The sequence below is a fragment of the Schistocerca piceifrons genome, chromosome 2, assembly GCF_021461385.2.
Source record: "Schistocerca piceifrons isolate TAMUIC-IGC-003096 chromosome 2, iqSchPice1.1, whole genome shotgun sequence".
In the NCBI taxonomy this organism is placed as follows: domain Eukaryota; kingdom Metazoa; phylum Arthropoda; class Insecta; order Orthoptera; family Acrididae; genus Schistocerca; species Schistocerca piceifrons.
This window is the reverse complement of record NC_060139.1, coordinates 758,140,309-758,157,284: the sequence shown is the minus strand read 5'-3', so window position 1 is coordinate 758,157,284 and position 16,976 is coordinate 758,140,309. Positions and strand designations below refer to the sequence as shown.

Here is a 16,976-nt window from a genome sequence, read left to right as displayed (position 1 = left end):
GCATTCAGCTGTTCACAACCTGCAGCCATTTCCTTCTTTGTTCGTGCATAGCATGCACACATACTACCCATCCTAACAAGACTAAATAAAGAAGTAAACTATAAAACTATTCCTCAGTGGTTTGCTCAGCAAGAATATAGAATATATATCTACATGCTGGCTGTTTTTCATCATGGAACTTCGGAGGCAGTCACTGGAAGATTGGTATGATGTATTACTTACAAGGTCTTAGTTATATGGTGTGTAGTGGTTACAGTCTTATGTAGTGGGCCTGAAGTCAACATTAGATTATGAGCAGAGAATTTTGTTTGCTATGAGCTAAGCAAATGATGTAAACTATGTGAAAAAATAATTTGCCAAAACTGCGACAATTAAAAGAATTTCTTATTGGCAATGTAAATGTTTCAAATAATTTTCTATGTTTATTTCTGTTTTCCCCAGCAAGAAAATAATTTTTCATGACTATTTGATTTGCTCTCTGACTGTTTGTATCTTGTGGTTGTCATCATGTTATAAATTATTATTTGCTTTGTTCACTATTGAAAGAAAATTACCTCAGTGATACATCATTGATTACTTAACATTAATTCCCATGATTTCTCACAGAAGTCTAACATAATTTGATCTTTTTCCCAATTTTAATGATCTATGTATTATAAAATGAAATATTAAAAAGACACATATTTCCTTTATATTACTTTTGTAACATAGATTTCTAGAAGCAGGGCATATTTGTTCCTGTGATCTGTGATTTTGATTACATGCAGCCTTGTATGTCTAGGTAGAAATGAATTATAGGTGAACATGTTGGGCATACTGCAGTGTCATCCTGGGCTAGATCTTTGTGAGTGTGATTTTTGTTGTGATTGTTATATCCATCTGATGCACAAATTTCTGTTAGTACTGTATCGTCATAGCCATATTGTGAGATGTTAAAAACATAAAGAAAACCACTACTAAATATGCAGATTTTTATTTCACATAAGCAAAAGAAAAATCAGGTTAAGCTACTTGGATAATGAACCTGTACCAAAAAAATGAGGTTTAGGATTTTGCTTCGGCAGCAGGTGAGCTATGTTTTTACATGCTTTGTGAACAAATGGTACAATATAAATCAGATGTAAGTGATTAAGACTCTCTAACCTTGAAATGAACCACCATAACATTCTGATTTAATGTAAGTTGACATGTAATGCACTGTTGCTCACATACAATTGAATAACTTTGTACCCACTCAAATTCTTTTTCTTACTGAGACTAGTGGACCAGAAATGTTTGTAACTAACTATAATTAGTGTACTTACAATATCATTCTTTACTTTAGAAATATATTTGTCACCTATATAACACAATCTTTTTCTCTTCTGTTGCAAGTTATTAAAAGAGCATTATTAGCTAACATACACCATATGTGAATAGGCAAAAAACATAACATTTTAGCAACAAATTCCACAGTTAAGCAGTTACCTGATGCTTTAAAGTGGTGCACCTGTAATCACTTACATTTGTTCATTTGCAGCAAGCAGTGGCTATGTGGAAAATCTGCATCACAATTTCAATGCAGCAAATATTTTCAGAGCTTAGAGGAGGAAGATAAGTGGGTGAGATAGAAACAGCAGACCACAGTGAAAGAAAAACAACTGTCTATTAAAATGTGTTACAGCTCAGACACTGTTTGGAATGTAGCATATATCTACATAAACTGTTTTGTTTCTTATAGCGATCCCTTCCCCCCACCCTTCCATAGTCTTCCCTCGCTCCATTTCAGGGGTAGTAATCACTATGTAAAAATGTGTTGAGAAAAACACTGTACACAGTCAGAAAGAAATAGAAAAAGTTTTTACATATTGTTGAAATACCTTTACAGTGCTTTTGACCAACCGGATATCACAGATCATTAGTTAAGGATAGGTCTTATTGTCTAATAATAGTCATGAGAAAAGACTGTAAAATCTTCAGTCCATCAATAGTATAAATTTGAGAGCATGGTGGCTTGTTGTTTATGTTATCTGCAGAAGTGAGCTGCTGCAGAAAAATATCTAGTGAAGTGCAAAATAAATGATTGAATTGTGTATTGAGCTATTTTTCATTGACTTTAATGACTTTTAATTTGTTAATAGAAACCTTTTTGAAAATATAAATTAATAATCCTTATTTTAGGTGAAAGGGATATCACACTTAAGACTTGGAGCCATACGTTCACAGATAACAATGAACCTGCCAGAAAATTTGCCAGTAAGAAATGGTTACATCCCACACATGATACCGGAGAATTCCACTTCATCTCTTGAAGGTATGGTAGTAAACTAATTTGAATATACTGTTCAGTGGAATAGATTGGGTAAATGGAGAGGCAAAGGATAGGTGTTCAGCAGCTAGGAAGTGAGAAAATGCTGCATATTGCACTAAAGAGCAAAATTAAGTGCATAGTTGGAGAGGGAAAAGAGGAGAAATAAAATCATTGTTAAAATGATAAATGCATCACATCCCAAGGGTGCCAACGTGAACCCAAGAGGGAGATAATGGTAGGCCATAACTTTTGGTTTGGTAGTGATAGAGGCTTACGTGGTTAGGCTGGTCAAAGAGTTTTAACATGTAATGTTTCACTATATCTATATTTAGTGTACATCTCTTAAATCAATGTGAAATGTATAATAGAGAGTATTTTTTATTGTATTGTGTTTTTGTGCCCTTCTGTTTGTTGTTGGAGCTTGGGAAAAATGACTGTTTGTAAGCCTCTGTGTGAGCTTTTATTTACGTACTTGCACGATCTCTGCAGGATAAATACATAGAATGTTGAAAATTGCTAATAGTTTCTGTTCTCAAACATACTTCCTGAAGTTTTCCAAGCAGGGTGTAATGGTATGTGTGGTGTATTTCTTAGTGTGTCCACCAGTTAATATTTTTTAACATTTCTTTCACTTTCTCCCAACAGTTGAACAAGCATATGATCAATCACACTGCTTTTCCTTGTGTACAATCAGTTTCTTCTGTTCATTGAGCCTGATATGGGTCCATTCATTTAATCAGTATTAAAGTCTGGGCTGTACAAATGTTTCGCATCCGATATACCTTGTAGATGAACTGCTGTTTCCCAATATCCTACCAATGGATCGTAGCTGGCCATTTGTTTCATAGACATTGAGCTTATGATGTCATTCCTCTTCATATATTTAGACAACACTACTTCCAAATATTTGTATGCCATGACTAACTCTGGTTCTGATTCATTAATCCTATAGTCAAAGGGTGCCATTCGTTTACAATGCTTAAAGGGCACAACTTTGCATTTCTATACATTAAAAGCTAGTTTGCAGGTTTTGCACCATGTTGTTATTTTACTGGGATTTAACTGGAAGTAACTGCAAATTTTATCAGACAGAATTTACTCTTAGATAACAGCATCATCTGTGAAAAGCCTGAGGTTACAACTAAGACTATGTAGTTAGTCATGAACTGCAGTAGTCGTATTAACATCTGCAGCACTTCATATTTTGTTTCAGTGTCTGTAAAAGACAGTCCATCCCGGATAACATGCTGCATCCTTCCTAATTAGGACATTTTTGATCCAGTTGCAAACCTGTTTAGCTATCCTGTAGGAACAAATTTTCTGTAGAAGGCATTGTTGTGGTACTGAATCAAAAGCTCTAGCACTGAGGATGTCATATGTGAGAAAGTATGAGTTTTTAGTTTTGCATGATTCGTCTATTCTGGGATCTGTGCTAATCCCCATGGAGAGTATTACTTTCTCACAGGTAAGTCATGGTGTTGGAACTGAGAGTGTGTTTCAGTAATCTGCCACAACAATGTCTGAATGTTGTAGGGTAATAGTTCTGTCGATCAGCTCTACTAGACTTCGTATGGCCCTTCTGAGTTTTAGAAATGGAAGCTCCTTTTCAAAACCACTGGTGCTGTTTAATGTCTCGTGGCAATGGTACAGCTATTGAATGACAACATTCCTTGTCTTGAAGGAAGATTTAAAGACAGAATTAAGTGGTTCAGCTTTTGTGTTGCTATGTTTTATTTCAGTTCCTGTCTCATCCACAAGGTTTGTACACTGATTTTTGTGCCATCAACAGCATTATCATATGACATAAATTACTTAGGATTTCTACAATGTTATTGTTTCATTTGAACCTATTGTGCTGTTTGTGTTATTTTTAAGATGTTCTTTCCTATTGTCTGTCTTCCAGAGGATCTCTGCCATATTTATCATGCTTGGTTCTTATTTTACTAGACATTAGTCTACTATTTGTTTGAACTTGAGCAACAGTTCCTTGTGTGTTCACCGTTTGAAGCAAATAGTTCTAGTTTCTATCTCAGAAATGATTTAACCTCCTCCTTATCCATTTTACTGAACATATAACATTTCTAGCTCTTTGTACCCAGGAGTCCACTGCTGCTACAAAAAAATTGTTACAGTGTGTTTTACACTGTAGAATGGAAGAATCATTCTGTACCTTTAGTATTTTCATGGTTGAATGATTGATTGCAGCACATTTCACTAGGTCCCATCAGCTTCAGTTTAGTGTATGTAATTATTGTTCAGTGAATGGTCAAAAGCAACACATAAACCAGAGCACTGTCAATTTAAACATATTGTTTTCCATTGTGCATAGCAAAACTTTTTACAGTAAATGTTCTTAAGACAGGGCTGGCTGTGGGTAACTAAAACAAAGAAAAACACTCTAGTGTGGATGGAGCTAATATTATTTGTAAACATGCATTGTATATTTCATCAAAAAGTAGAAAGCATCAAAAATGAAAATAAAGAGCTTTTATTCTCAACACAGGAAAGTAAATGATTATGAGTGTAATGTCACATGGAAGTTACAGAAATCGAGTAATTCCTCTTGAGGTTTCCAAGTGTGTGATCATTGAAGTAGATGAAGAAGAGGGAGAATATTTGTATAATATGAAGAAGCAAAGTAAAATCCTTGGCCATATTCCTGACAATGGCTCAAAAAATGGAGAAATTTCACACAGCAGATCAGTTTAGTTGTATTGGAGTATCACAGTCACAGTCTGCAAGTTGAAGAAACCCATTTATGAAATAATAAAATGTAATTTCCCTTTTCTTTCAGGTCACAAAAGAAAACCGCAAACATCACTAAAATATGGCACTTCAAATGGATTCCTGGCTATTGGAGATATTTTTGAGATGCTTTCAGCATCAACTCCACGACCTATAGTTGAAGAAGATTTCCAGTATGAACGTAATGGTAAACCAGCAATAAGAATAGCATCATGGAATCTTCAGTGCCTCACAGTGGAAAAAATAGAGAATCCTGGAGTGAAAGAGATATTTTGCCGAACGATACTGGAAAACAAGTAATTACATTTCATTGAATTTTAAGTCTTTGGATTTGTTGCAACTACCTGACTTATTTTGTTGTGTGTTAGGTGTTTGAAAAGCCTATTCATGTCATATGTCATTCACTGGCTTCTGTAAAAGTCATAAAAATTTTAGTGTACAGCAAAAAGTTCCTAGCTCTTTCAGTTTCTCTATTTTGTAGCTCATTACTGTGTCGACAAGTGCGTCTCGGTGTCATATATTGTTCAATAACAATATAGCCTATTGTAAGGCGTGTCCTTGTAAACATAATTACATTTTACAATGGGTTGGTTAGAAATCAAGTTAAAAACAAAATCCTCAAAGTTTGAAGCAGAAAATATTCTTTCCCAAGGTAGATGAACAAGTAGAGAGGGAAGTAAGACAGAATGGTTGAACAAATTTCTCTTATATTGAGTGAATTGTTTTGGTTCTATATGATGATTATCACATATGTCTGTCCTGTTAAACTAGTGCATTAGACATATAAAACATGTAGCCAAGATGAACATAGTTGAAAGATATAAAACACAATGAAAACGGTTGTTAAACATATCATCATAATATTTTATTATGTTTTATGCCTTTCGACAGTGTCTGTCTTGGACACAGTTTTTTTATATTTTATATTCTAGTTTAGTGAGACTGACATTCCTAATCATGATCATGTGGATCAAAATCAATTGTGCAATAAAAGAGAAATTTATGCTGTCAGAAGCTGTTTGAAATTATACAGTTTTCAGTATATTTCTCTGAGTCAGTTGTGAACTTGCATAAGCTCGACAAAATAGTCAATATATGCAAAAACTGTCTACCCTTCCCAAAACCTTAACTGGAATAATAAACTAGCCTTTGCTGTATTTGACCTCTGTAATAGTTGAAGTAAAATTGTTGGCTTCTTAATTAAAGATTTTGCGTAAAGCTAGTCCAAAAAATGTTTCCACATTCAGGCTTCCCTGTGAATGATGAAATCTGCTCAATTGCCAAGGCATTGTAGTCAAAATCATTAGAGCCTGCAACTTTTCAATTACAGCAAGTGTAGTTTTCCGAAGACACACAATACTAAGATTTTGTTACTGAGCCAAGATAAGTAAAAGTTGCAGCCAGAACATGCTCCGTGCTTTCATGTGCAATGTGATACGTTTTCTGTTAATGAGACATCAAACTCACAGCTACTTGTGTGAACATGTATGAACAGATTAAGACCTTGTGAAGAACTCTTCAGGAAACAAACAGTCCTCAGAAATATGACATCCTTCATTCAGTAAAACAGCAAAAAGATAGGAGGAACTGGAGCTGATGAAGGATTGGACAAAACATTCATCTAAGGCTCTAGCTCTAGGATCAGTAAGCAAGAGAGGAGATAGTTGACCCTGAGAAGACTCCTCCGAAAATCTCCATCTGAATCTATGGAGATTCTTGTTCCATTTAAGATATAGAATTCCCAAACATACTGGTCACCATACAGTCATCAGCTTCGAAGTAGCCAGTAATGTTGCTGCTAGTTTTGGTAACATGCATAATGTGTCAAAAAGATTAATGTATGTATTAAAATCACTACTCATTTGGTGCTCCTCCTGCATTCTGTGCCTGCCCCAATCATACTCGTATTTCACTATGTGTCATTGATACCATTTGCTCTCTTGACCAACTGTCTTTCATTTTACAAAAAGTAGTGCATGACTCCATGTTATTATTTGAACAGGCCTACTTGCTTCACATGAAGGAGTACAAATTTTCTTTATTCTAATCTTTCTCAAATTTTATTTGCATGTCACAGTTCATTTTTACTGATTAAGCAGAAGTTGCTTTGAAATGTATATCAGGGTATGTCTTGGATTTGGATAAGGAAGAAGCTAAGAGATTATATGACGACTGTCTGTAATTAATATCTTCAGTGGCTTCAGTATTCAGTAGTATGGTGAATCCCTGCAGCATGCCTTTGCATCACACACAGCTCGCTCAGAAAAATTACCCTGTGTTTAAGTTAGAAATTTTCATCACTCTTATTTGTAATTAGAATACTATGTCAGGTGAGAACAAGAGCGTTTTATCCTTTCTGTCTAGTCACCTAAGAAGTGCACAGTAGTGCTGGAGTTTTGCCAAATATTATTTCTTTCTCTTTAAAAATTAAATGACATTCGAAGCCATATTGTTTCTTTGCTTGTCTCTTTTTATGTCTGAACTGCAACTAGTCACATTGTTGTAGGTTAGTTGGACCTCTGGCTGGCTAGTGCTGTCCAAGTTTAATGCACCGGTAAAGCTGTTGTCCCAGATTATCACTCAGTTTTTGTGCTTGTAACTCAGCATAAAACAAATCCTTATGATCACACTTGACTGTACTGGTCACAGCTTTGTTTCCTCTCCACATGAAACAAAATCCAATGAGATTCAAGCAATCACGGAAGAATGCATGGCATATTCTTTATGTCAGGTTTATTATTATGTTGAACAGAGTATAGTTGGGATAATAATATGTAATAAGTTGATACTACAGAAAATATTGATCTAAAATTAATCACTTGTCTCCCTACAGTAAACAATGTTAGCTCAATATTATTTGCACACTGTCAAGGATTGTATGAGTCACTAACATGATTCTGAATGTAGAAAGTAAAGTACTCCAGACAAGTAAGAGTGTCAAAATACAATGGAACAGAGCAAACTATTGTTCATGTTGAGATACATTTCATATTGAAATAGTGTATTTTCCTGTCATATATTGAAGAATGATGCCTCTTGTCAATACCAAATACTAACATCTTTTTTGATTGCATTGTCATCTTGGAATTCCTTACCAGCAGGGAAAAGTTATAAGATCAGGCAAGATTGGGCCTGTAAACTGATTGAGGAAAAGTTTCCTCAATGGATGTCTGCAATGAGCTGTTATGTTCAGCCATTGGGTGGTGATTGAGTATTGCCATAGATGACATCAGCAGCATATCTCAACATGCAGCATTGCTCATTATGGCCTGTACTCTGCCATTTGTATTACATTGTAATATCACTTGATGGTTGCATTGCTCAAAACAGTCCATCAGCATACTTTCTCTGCTCCAGAACACCACTGTCAGGAGCATTTTAGTGGATGGAACTGGTTTGGGTTTCATCCTATGTGACGAGATGTGTGCCTCCACTTTCCAAACTCTTGTTTTGCCTTAGGAATCTCCTGTGAAACCCTTCTTGTATCTAGTCACAATACGGTTGAAAAGAACCACCTACCTTCTTATGGTATATAGTATTAGCCATACCTTTTTAATTTGTCACGTTTTTATGTATGCATTGCATAGTCAGCATTCCATAGTCTGCAGTTATGACAGCCAATGCATGAATGCTTGGATGAAAATCTCCTTATTTTGAATTTAATGAATTGTATGTTGACTTGACAGTGGCTTCAAGACTGAAGCTAGATGTCTGATAAAGACTAAATTCATTACACTGCTTTTGATGCTTCCACTGTGACCTTATTGTGAAGATTCACTTTACCTGAAATAATTTTTATTTTTTTATTTAACCTGATAAGATTAGAGCTCTCTCTTAACATCAGATCAGGCTTTCACATGTACAGTACTTTTTTTACACCTTGGTTATCTGAGAAATAAAAATAATTTTCATACGACAGAAAGTAATAAAATACTGTTAATATAATCAAAAAATTATGTGAATGTATGTTGAGAGAATGTGAATAAGTAGTACTGACTAAGAACTAATAAAGTTAATAATACTACTACTACTACTATTACTACTACTACTCTGCTGCTTCTGCTACTATAATATTGATGATGATGATGATGATGATAATAATAATAATAATAATAATAATAATAATAATAATAATAATAATAATAATAATAATAATAATAATTCCCTTGGAGGCCCGGGAAAAGAATAGGCCTCTGGTATGTTCTGCCAGTCGTAAAAGGCGACGAAAAGAACAAACCACTAATAGGGCTAACCCCCCTTTTAGTGTGATCAGTTTGTTCAGGACAGAACTAAAGAAGCCTCGGACAAGCGCCGTCATGGTCGGGGATGACACTTGAACCCTATGCCCGCCCACAATGGTAATGACACTGCTAGCCAAATGGAAAATGATTCAAATCCAAATAGAGGTGTTTTGCAGGATATGCTTCCTGCAACCACCCTAGAAGGAAAACAAAGACAGAGGATGAGATGGTCAGATGAAGTTAATCGACACCTCATGTTCTGTTATTACCAAGCAACAAACCTAGGAACCAACACAACTGGATACAGATCACAAGTATACACAACATTTATTACCAGATACCCAGAATTAAAATTTTTAACAGAACAACGACTAGCTGATCAGATCCGTGTAATAATCAAAAATAACAGGATACCCCGGTCAGAATTAGAAAACATCAAACAACAAGTACAACATATACTAGAACAAAATAATGTGCAATCAGAAGAAGAAGAAAATAAGTAATGGACTCAAACATCCCAGAGCAAACAAACAAAGAACAACACGCATCAATTAAACAGTCAGAGGAAAACGAAATCTTAAGACAGCCACCAGAACAAGCACAAATAGAACACGAAGTGACACACATGTTAGATATAGAAGAAAAATTTCAGCTGACATATATAGAATACAAAGACACAAATACAGACATTAGACCATTCTTGCATAGACCGCCAAATAACCCACAAGTCGAAACAACAATAAAAACTATCAACACAATCATACACAACAAAATAAATGAAAACACAACTATGGAAGAGTTACAACTACTGGTTTATATAGGAGCACTCACTACACTAAATATACACACTAGGCAGAGATCAGAACCAACCAACGTACAGAAGAAACCCACAAAACCAGCATGGCAACACAGGCTACAGATCAGAATAGAAAAACTGAGAAAAGACATCGGACAGCTAACACAATTCACAAGAAATGAAATGTCAGAAAAAAAACGAAAAAGGTTAGGTAAAATCTCACAACAGGAAGTGATAGAGCAATTAGATGAAAAGAAGCAGAAATTACAAGCACTGGCCAAACAACTTAGAAGATACAAAAAAAGTGAAAATAGAAGGAAACAAAACCAAACATTCAACACAAACCAAAAGAAATTTTACCAGACAATAGATAACACACACATTAAAATAGACAATCCACCAAACATAACAGACATGGAACACTTCTGGAGCAACATCTGGTCAAACCTGGTACAACATAACAGGCATGCATGGTGGATACAAGCAGAAACAGACACATACAAGATGATACCACAAATGCCTGAAGTGATAATTTTGCAACATGAAGTCACCCAAGCAATTAATTCTACTCACAATTGGAAAGCCCCTGGAAAAGATAAAATAGCAAATTTCTGGCTAAAGAAGTTCACCTCAACACATTCACATGTAACTAAATTATTTAACAGTTACATTACAGACCCATACACATTCCCTGATACACTTACACAAGGAATAACTTATCTGAAACCTAAAGATCAAGCAGACACAGCAAACCCAGCTAAGTATCGCCCCATAACATGCCTACCAACAATATACAAAATTTTAACTTCATTAATTACACAGAAATTAATGACACATACAACACAGAACAAAATTATAAATGAAGAACAAAAAGGCTGTTGCAAAGGAGCACGAGGATGTAAAGAGCAACTGATAATAGATGCAGAGGTGACATATCAAGCTAAAACTAAACAAAGGTCGCTACACTATGCATACATTGATTACCAAAAAGCTTTTGATAGTGTACCCCACTCACGGTTACTACAAATATTGGAAATATACAAAGTAGATCCTGAATTGATACAGTTCCTAAACATCGTAATGAAAAATTGGAAAACCACACTTAATATCCAAACAAATTCAAATAGTATCACATCACAGCCAATACAGATTAAGCGTGGAATATACCAAGGAGACTCATTAAGTCCTTTCTGGTTCTGCCTTGCTCTGAACCCACTATCCAACATGCTAAATAATACAAATTATGGATACAATATTACAGGAACATACCCACACAAAATCACAGATTTGCTATACATGGATGATCTAAAACTACTGGCAGCAACAAATCAACAACTCAACCAATTACTAAAGATAACAGAAGTATTCAGCAATGATATAAATATGGCTTTTGGAACAGGCAAATGTAAGAAAAATAGCATAGTCAAGGGAAAACACACTAAACAAGAAGATTACATATTGGATAACCACAGTGACTGCATAGAAGCGATGGAAAAAACAGATGCCTATAAATATCTAGGATACAGACAAAAAATAGGAATAGATAATACAGATATTAAAGAAGAACTAAAAGAAAAATACAGACAAAGACTAACAAAAATACTGAAAACAGAATTGACAGCAAGAAACAAGACAAAAGCTATAAATACTTATGCTATACCAATATTGACCTACTCATTTGGAGTAGTGAAATGGAGTAACACAGACCTAGAAGCATTCAGTACACTTACACGATCACAATGCCACAAATATAGAATACATCACATACATTCAGCAACTGAAAGATTCACAGTAAGCAGAAAGGAAGGAGGAAGGGGATTTATCGACATTATGGACAGGTAGACAATTTAAGAAAATTCTTTATAGAACGAGCAGAAACTAGCAAAATACACAAAGCAATCACTCATTTAAATACATCGGCTACACCACTGCGATTTCATAACCACTTCTACAACCCTTTAGATCACATAACATCAACAGATACGAAGAAAGTAAATTGGAAAAAGAAAACACTACATGGCAAGCAACCGTATCATCTAACACAGCCACACATCGATCAAGACGCATCCAACACATGGCAAAGAAAAGGCAATATATACAGTGAGACGGAAGGATTCATGATTGCGATACAGGATCAAACAATAAACACCAGATATTACAGCAAGCATATTATTAAAGATCCCAATACCACAACAGATAAATGCAGACTTTGCAAACAACAAATAGAAACAGTAGATCACATCACAAGTGGATGTACAATACTAGCAAATACAGAATACCCCAGAAGACATGACAATGTAGCAAAAATAATACATCAACAGCTTGCCTTACAATATAAACTTATAAAACAACATGTTCCCACATACAAGTATGCACCACAAAATGTACTGGAGAATGATGAATACAAATTATACTGGAACAGAACCATTATAACAGATAAAACACCACCACATAACAAACCTGACATCATACTCACCAATAAAAAGAAGAAATTAACACAACAAATCGAAATATCCATACCCAATACAACAAATATACAGAAGAAAACAGGAGAAAAAATTGAAAAATACATCCAACTGGCTGAGGAAGTCAAGGACATGTGGCATCAGGATAAAGTTGACATTATACCAATTATACTATCAACTATAGGAGTCATACCACACAATACCCACCAGTACATCAATGCAATACAGCTGCATCCAAACTTATATATACAGCTTCAGAAATCTGTAATTATTGATACATGTTCAATGACCCGAAAGTTCCTAAATGCAATGTAACATATACCGTACAGTTAAAAGGAAGTCACGCTTGATGAAGGTCCGCGTCACTTTCCATTTTTAACCAGACCTAAGGTCTGAGAAAAATAGAAATAATAATAATAATAATAATAATAATAATAATAATAATAATAATGATGATGATGATGATGATGATGATGATGATGATATTGACGGTTAAAATATGGGTGTACAAATGCTATTTCTAACATAACAAGTTTTGAAGCACGGAATTTAGTTATACTGCAGCAGCTAAAAGCTGAAATGAGGATGATCTGGTTGGAAAGAATGATGTAATGGAGTGCCATTACAAAAAAAGTAGACATTATTGTTGATTATTGTTGCTTCAGTAAGTATGTCATTAACTGTCTTTTGAAGCTGGAGGTGTTACTGAATTCCCTAATATAATGAGGGAGGTCACTCCATAGTTGGGTACCTGCTGTTGAAAAGGACTTCAAAAAATGGCAGAGTAATGGAGTGGGACAGAGAGGATTTTGCTCTGATGAAACGAGTGTTTCTACTGTGTTGTTCAGTCAAGAACTTGAAAAAAGATCAAAGAGAGAGATGAGGGACATATTATGTTGCTAAGACAGTAGAGAAGATGGAATGTTGTATTAGTCTGTTGGTCAGTTTTGGAATAACTGTGCTGGGGGGGCAGCCCAACAGCTACCACAAATCGACGTGAAATTTACGTAATGAGAGATAATTACTACTTGCAGTATTGGAATTAAAGCATGGATTCTTGTTAAAACTAAATTGGTGCTATGAACAGTCTTCCTTCTAGCGCAAGAAAAATACGATGTGCAAATATTGCAATAAAAAAAAAAAGAATCATAATGTATATAGGATAATTTTTCTTACTGTGTCCATGGAGATTTTTAGAATGTCCAATTTTGCAACAAATTTGATGCTTAAGAAAAAGTCAATTGTTCGATTATTACACATACCTATTTAATAGAAGTCACTATTAGGTTACACTGATATTAGTTTACCTCAGATTTTCTGTGGTTGCTGATCATACAGTTCATCCACTAAATCTTTATGATTAGCACATATATATTTTAAGATGCCTTGCAGGATGGAAGAAATTACTGCCTCTTCTTATGATTGCAAGTAAAAGTCATTCTTATGGATGAATATAGCATTTACCACACACCCTGCTGATGCTCGAGCATAAATTACTCGTCCTTTCTGTGTGAGATCTTAAACACAAGTTCTCTCTAGTGAGATTGAAACAAGACGAAGATAATTTTAAAAGCCATCTTTGCCATCTTCTGTGGCAATGTACAAATTTCTTATTATTGGGTATTACACAATGTATGGAATTTCCTGCACTTGCCTGCCCATAGATAGGATTGTTGTGCATAAGGTGGTGAAATATGATCAAAGTCGAACACCACAGATACACTGAATGGAAGCATTCAGCACCAGTTACAGGCATTCTGTGTTCTTTCCTGAGAATGACTTGCAGGATAACATCATTGTAATGAACAATTGAAAGTATAAGTGCTTGTACAAATATATTTCTCAGGTTGAAAGGAAAGAGCTGTTTATATTGTTGTAGAGCATGGTGAAATGCTGATGCCTTCTTGCAAATTGCACCTGTGTACTCTGCCCAATTTATCTTTTGATCTTTTATTATTCCTAGGCCCTTTGCCGAGGGGCAGAAGTTGATACCTGTACCATTTAAGGTTAACTATGTTAGATATTTGCTATATATTGGGCTTATGAGCCTAGAATGACAAAAAAGAGCTGCTTGTGTTTCAGATGAGTTGAGCTTTAATACTATATTCTGTGCTCAACTTGATAGTGTACACAGGTTAGTACTGAAATTCCCAGTGGCTGTCTTAAAGTTTATTGGTTTTGTGTCTCTTCATCATTGACATAATCAGGACAGATTCACTATTGATTTCATAAACTCTATGGTGAATGTGACTGTTTGGTAGATACTAATAATTCAAATCCTGTTCAACAGCATAGTCCATGAGATAGACAGCTTGGTTTTGTTTGACAATACTGCAACCCACCTTTGAGTGTGTATATTACCACCTCTGTTAACAGCAGTATCTCTCTTTTGCTAATTGTATTCACTACTCTAGATGGTTTCTACTCAAGTGCCTGTCTGTGGGCAGCCAAGCACCCATAGGTAGCAGTGGCCAGGAGTGGGCAAACAGCTGATAAGCAGGCAGTCAGGCCAGACAGTCAGGCTATAGTGCATGCATTGCCCTGGCTGATATCAGGCAGCAGCCAGCCGAGACTGAAGCAGCAACAGGGAAGTAACAAATTGTGTGACATTTTATAAGTTCCTAACCAGGGGCATACTGTATAGTTTTATCTGTTCCCTTTGGTAGTTAATTTGTTGAACTTCTGCATGTTAATTTGTTATTTAATAGACACAGTTCTCAGGTTTTCATTTGTGTCAGAAAGAAAACCAATTTTATGATGTATTACAAGTACATAATAAGGAGCGAATTATTTAGTTTCACCTGAGTGCTTTGGTGGTTCAGTTTTTGAATCTCTGCATATTAATTTAATTTATTGGACACAGTTCTTGCATTTTCCTCTTGTGTCTACAGTAGACCTCCTTAGTCTGTGTTGATTGGCATTGTTTGTCTGTGTAGTGTAGTTTCCAACAATCTTTAGTATGGATAGGGACTGTGATTGCTGTGTGCGGATGCAGGCCGAGTTAGTGACACTTCACTCTCAGCTCCAGGCTACGATGGCTTCAGTTACACCTCTTGAAACTGCAGTGGATGGGCATCACTGTTGTGGGCCAGCCATGGGGATCCAAGGATGTCCAGCACATCTGACTCCACCGATCGATTGGCACCAGTGGCCAGCCCAGTTACTGCTCGCACTGACCCCTGGTCAAGTGGGAGGTCACATCGGGGCGTGGCAGGCGGCGAGAGATTTCCAAGGGGACCACACGTAAGGCCTCCCCAGTTAGTGTGACAAACAGGTTCCCGCTGCTGTCTGTGGCTGATATTGTCCCTCAGCCAGATACAGTCACTTGTCTTGTTTCAGAGGAAACCCCTCAGCCTGCGAGATCCGGGCAATCAAAGAGAGTGGGATTATTGTAGTTGAGAGCTCCAATGTTAGGTGTGTTATGGGGCCGCTTAGGGACATGGCTGCAAAGGAGGAGAAGAAAGTCATTTTGCACTCAATGTGCATGCTGGGTGCCTTCCAGATGCCATGAAGAGCACAGGGTGCAGCCAACTGCAGGTGGTGGCTCACGTTGGTACCAATGAGGTGTGTCACTTTGCATTGGAAGAGATTCTCTCTGGTTTCGAGCGGCTGACAGAAGTGGTAAAGGCTGCCAATCTTGCTTGCAAGATGAAAGCAGAGCTCTCCGTTTGTATCATAGTTGACAGGACTGATTGCGGACCTCTGGTACAGAGCCAAGTGGAGAATCTGAATCAGAGGCTAAGACGGTTCTGTGACTGTGTAGGCTGCAGATTCCTCGGCTTGTGCCATAGGGTGGTTGGGTTTCAGGTTCCACTGAATAGTCAGGAATTGCCTACACACAAAAGGCGGCTGCATGGGTAGCAGGGGCTGTGTGATTAGGAGTGGACAATCGTCTAGGTTACAGGGTTTCAGTGAAATACAAAAAGGGCTTCAGTCTCGAATGGTGCAGGTAGAACAGAGGAATTATTGGTTTAACAGTTGTATATTGTTGTAGGTCCAAGTGCAAATAGAAAGCATTGATGCTTAAATCATTATAGGCACTGAAAGCTGGCTAAGGCCAGAGATAAGTTCAGCCAAAATTTTTGTGAAGAACATAATGGTATTTAGAAAGGACAGGCTAAACACAGTTGGCAGTGACGTTTTTGTCGCCATTAGTACTAGTTTATGTTGTAGCAAAATTGAAATAGATAGTTCTTGTGAGTTAGTGTGGATAGAAGTCATTCTTGGCAACTGGGGTAAAATAATAATTGGATCCTTTTACCGACCCCCCCCCCCCCCCCCCCTACTCAGATGATACAATTGCAGAAAGGCGTAAAGAAAACTTGAGTTTCATTTTAAACACATACCCAACTCATACAGTTAAAGTTCTGTGGTGACTAATTTACCCTCAGTATGTTGCCAAAAATACAAGTTTAAACCTGGAGGTACACATTAATCAT

The 16,976-nt window shown here is 36.3% G+C and overlaps 1 protein-coding gene across 4 annotated transcripts in view; it reads left to right on the top strand.

Annotated features, from left to right (window-relative positions):
• Positions 1-16,976, top strand: part of LOC124776303 (endonuclease/exonuclease/phosphatase family domain-containing protein 1-like) — a 142,077-nt gene that overhangs the window by 59,748 nt on the left and 65,353 nt on the right. For all 4 annotated transcript variants that reach the window (XM_047251229.1, XM_047251230.1, XM_047251231.1 and 1 more), the window contains 2 exons: positions 2,161-2,293; positions 5,085-5,331. In XM_047251229.1, coding sequence (XP_047107185.1) covers positions 2,161-2,293; positions 5,085-5,331 — 380 coding nt within the window. The remainder of the gene's footprint in view (positions 1-2,160; positions 2,294-5,084; positions 5,332-16,976) is intronic.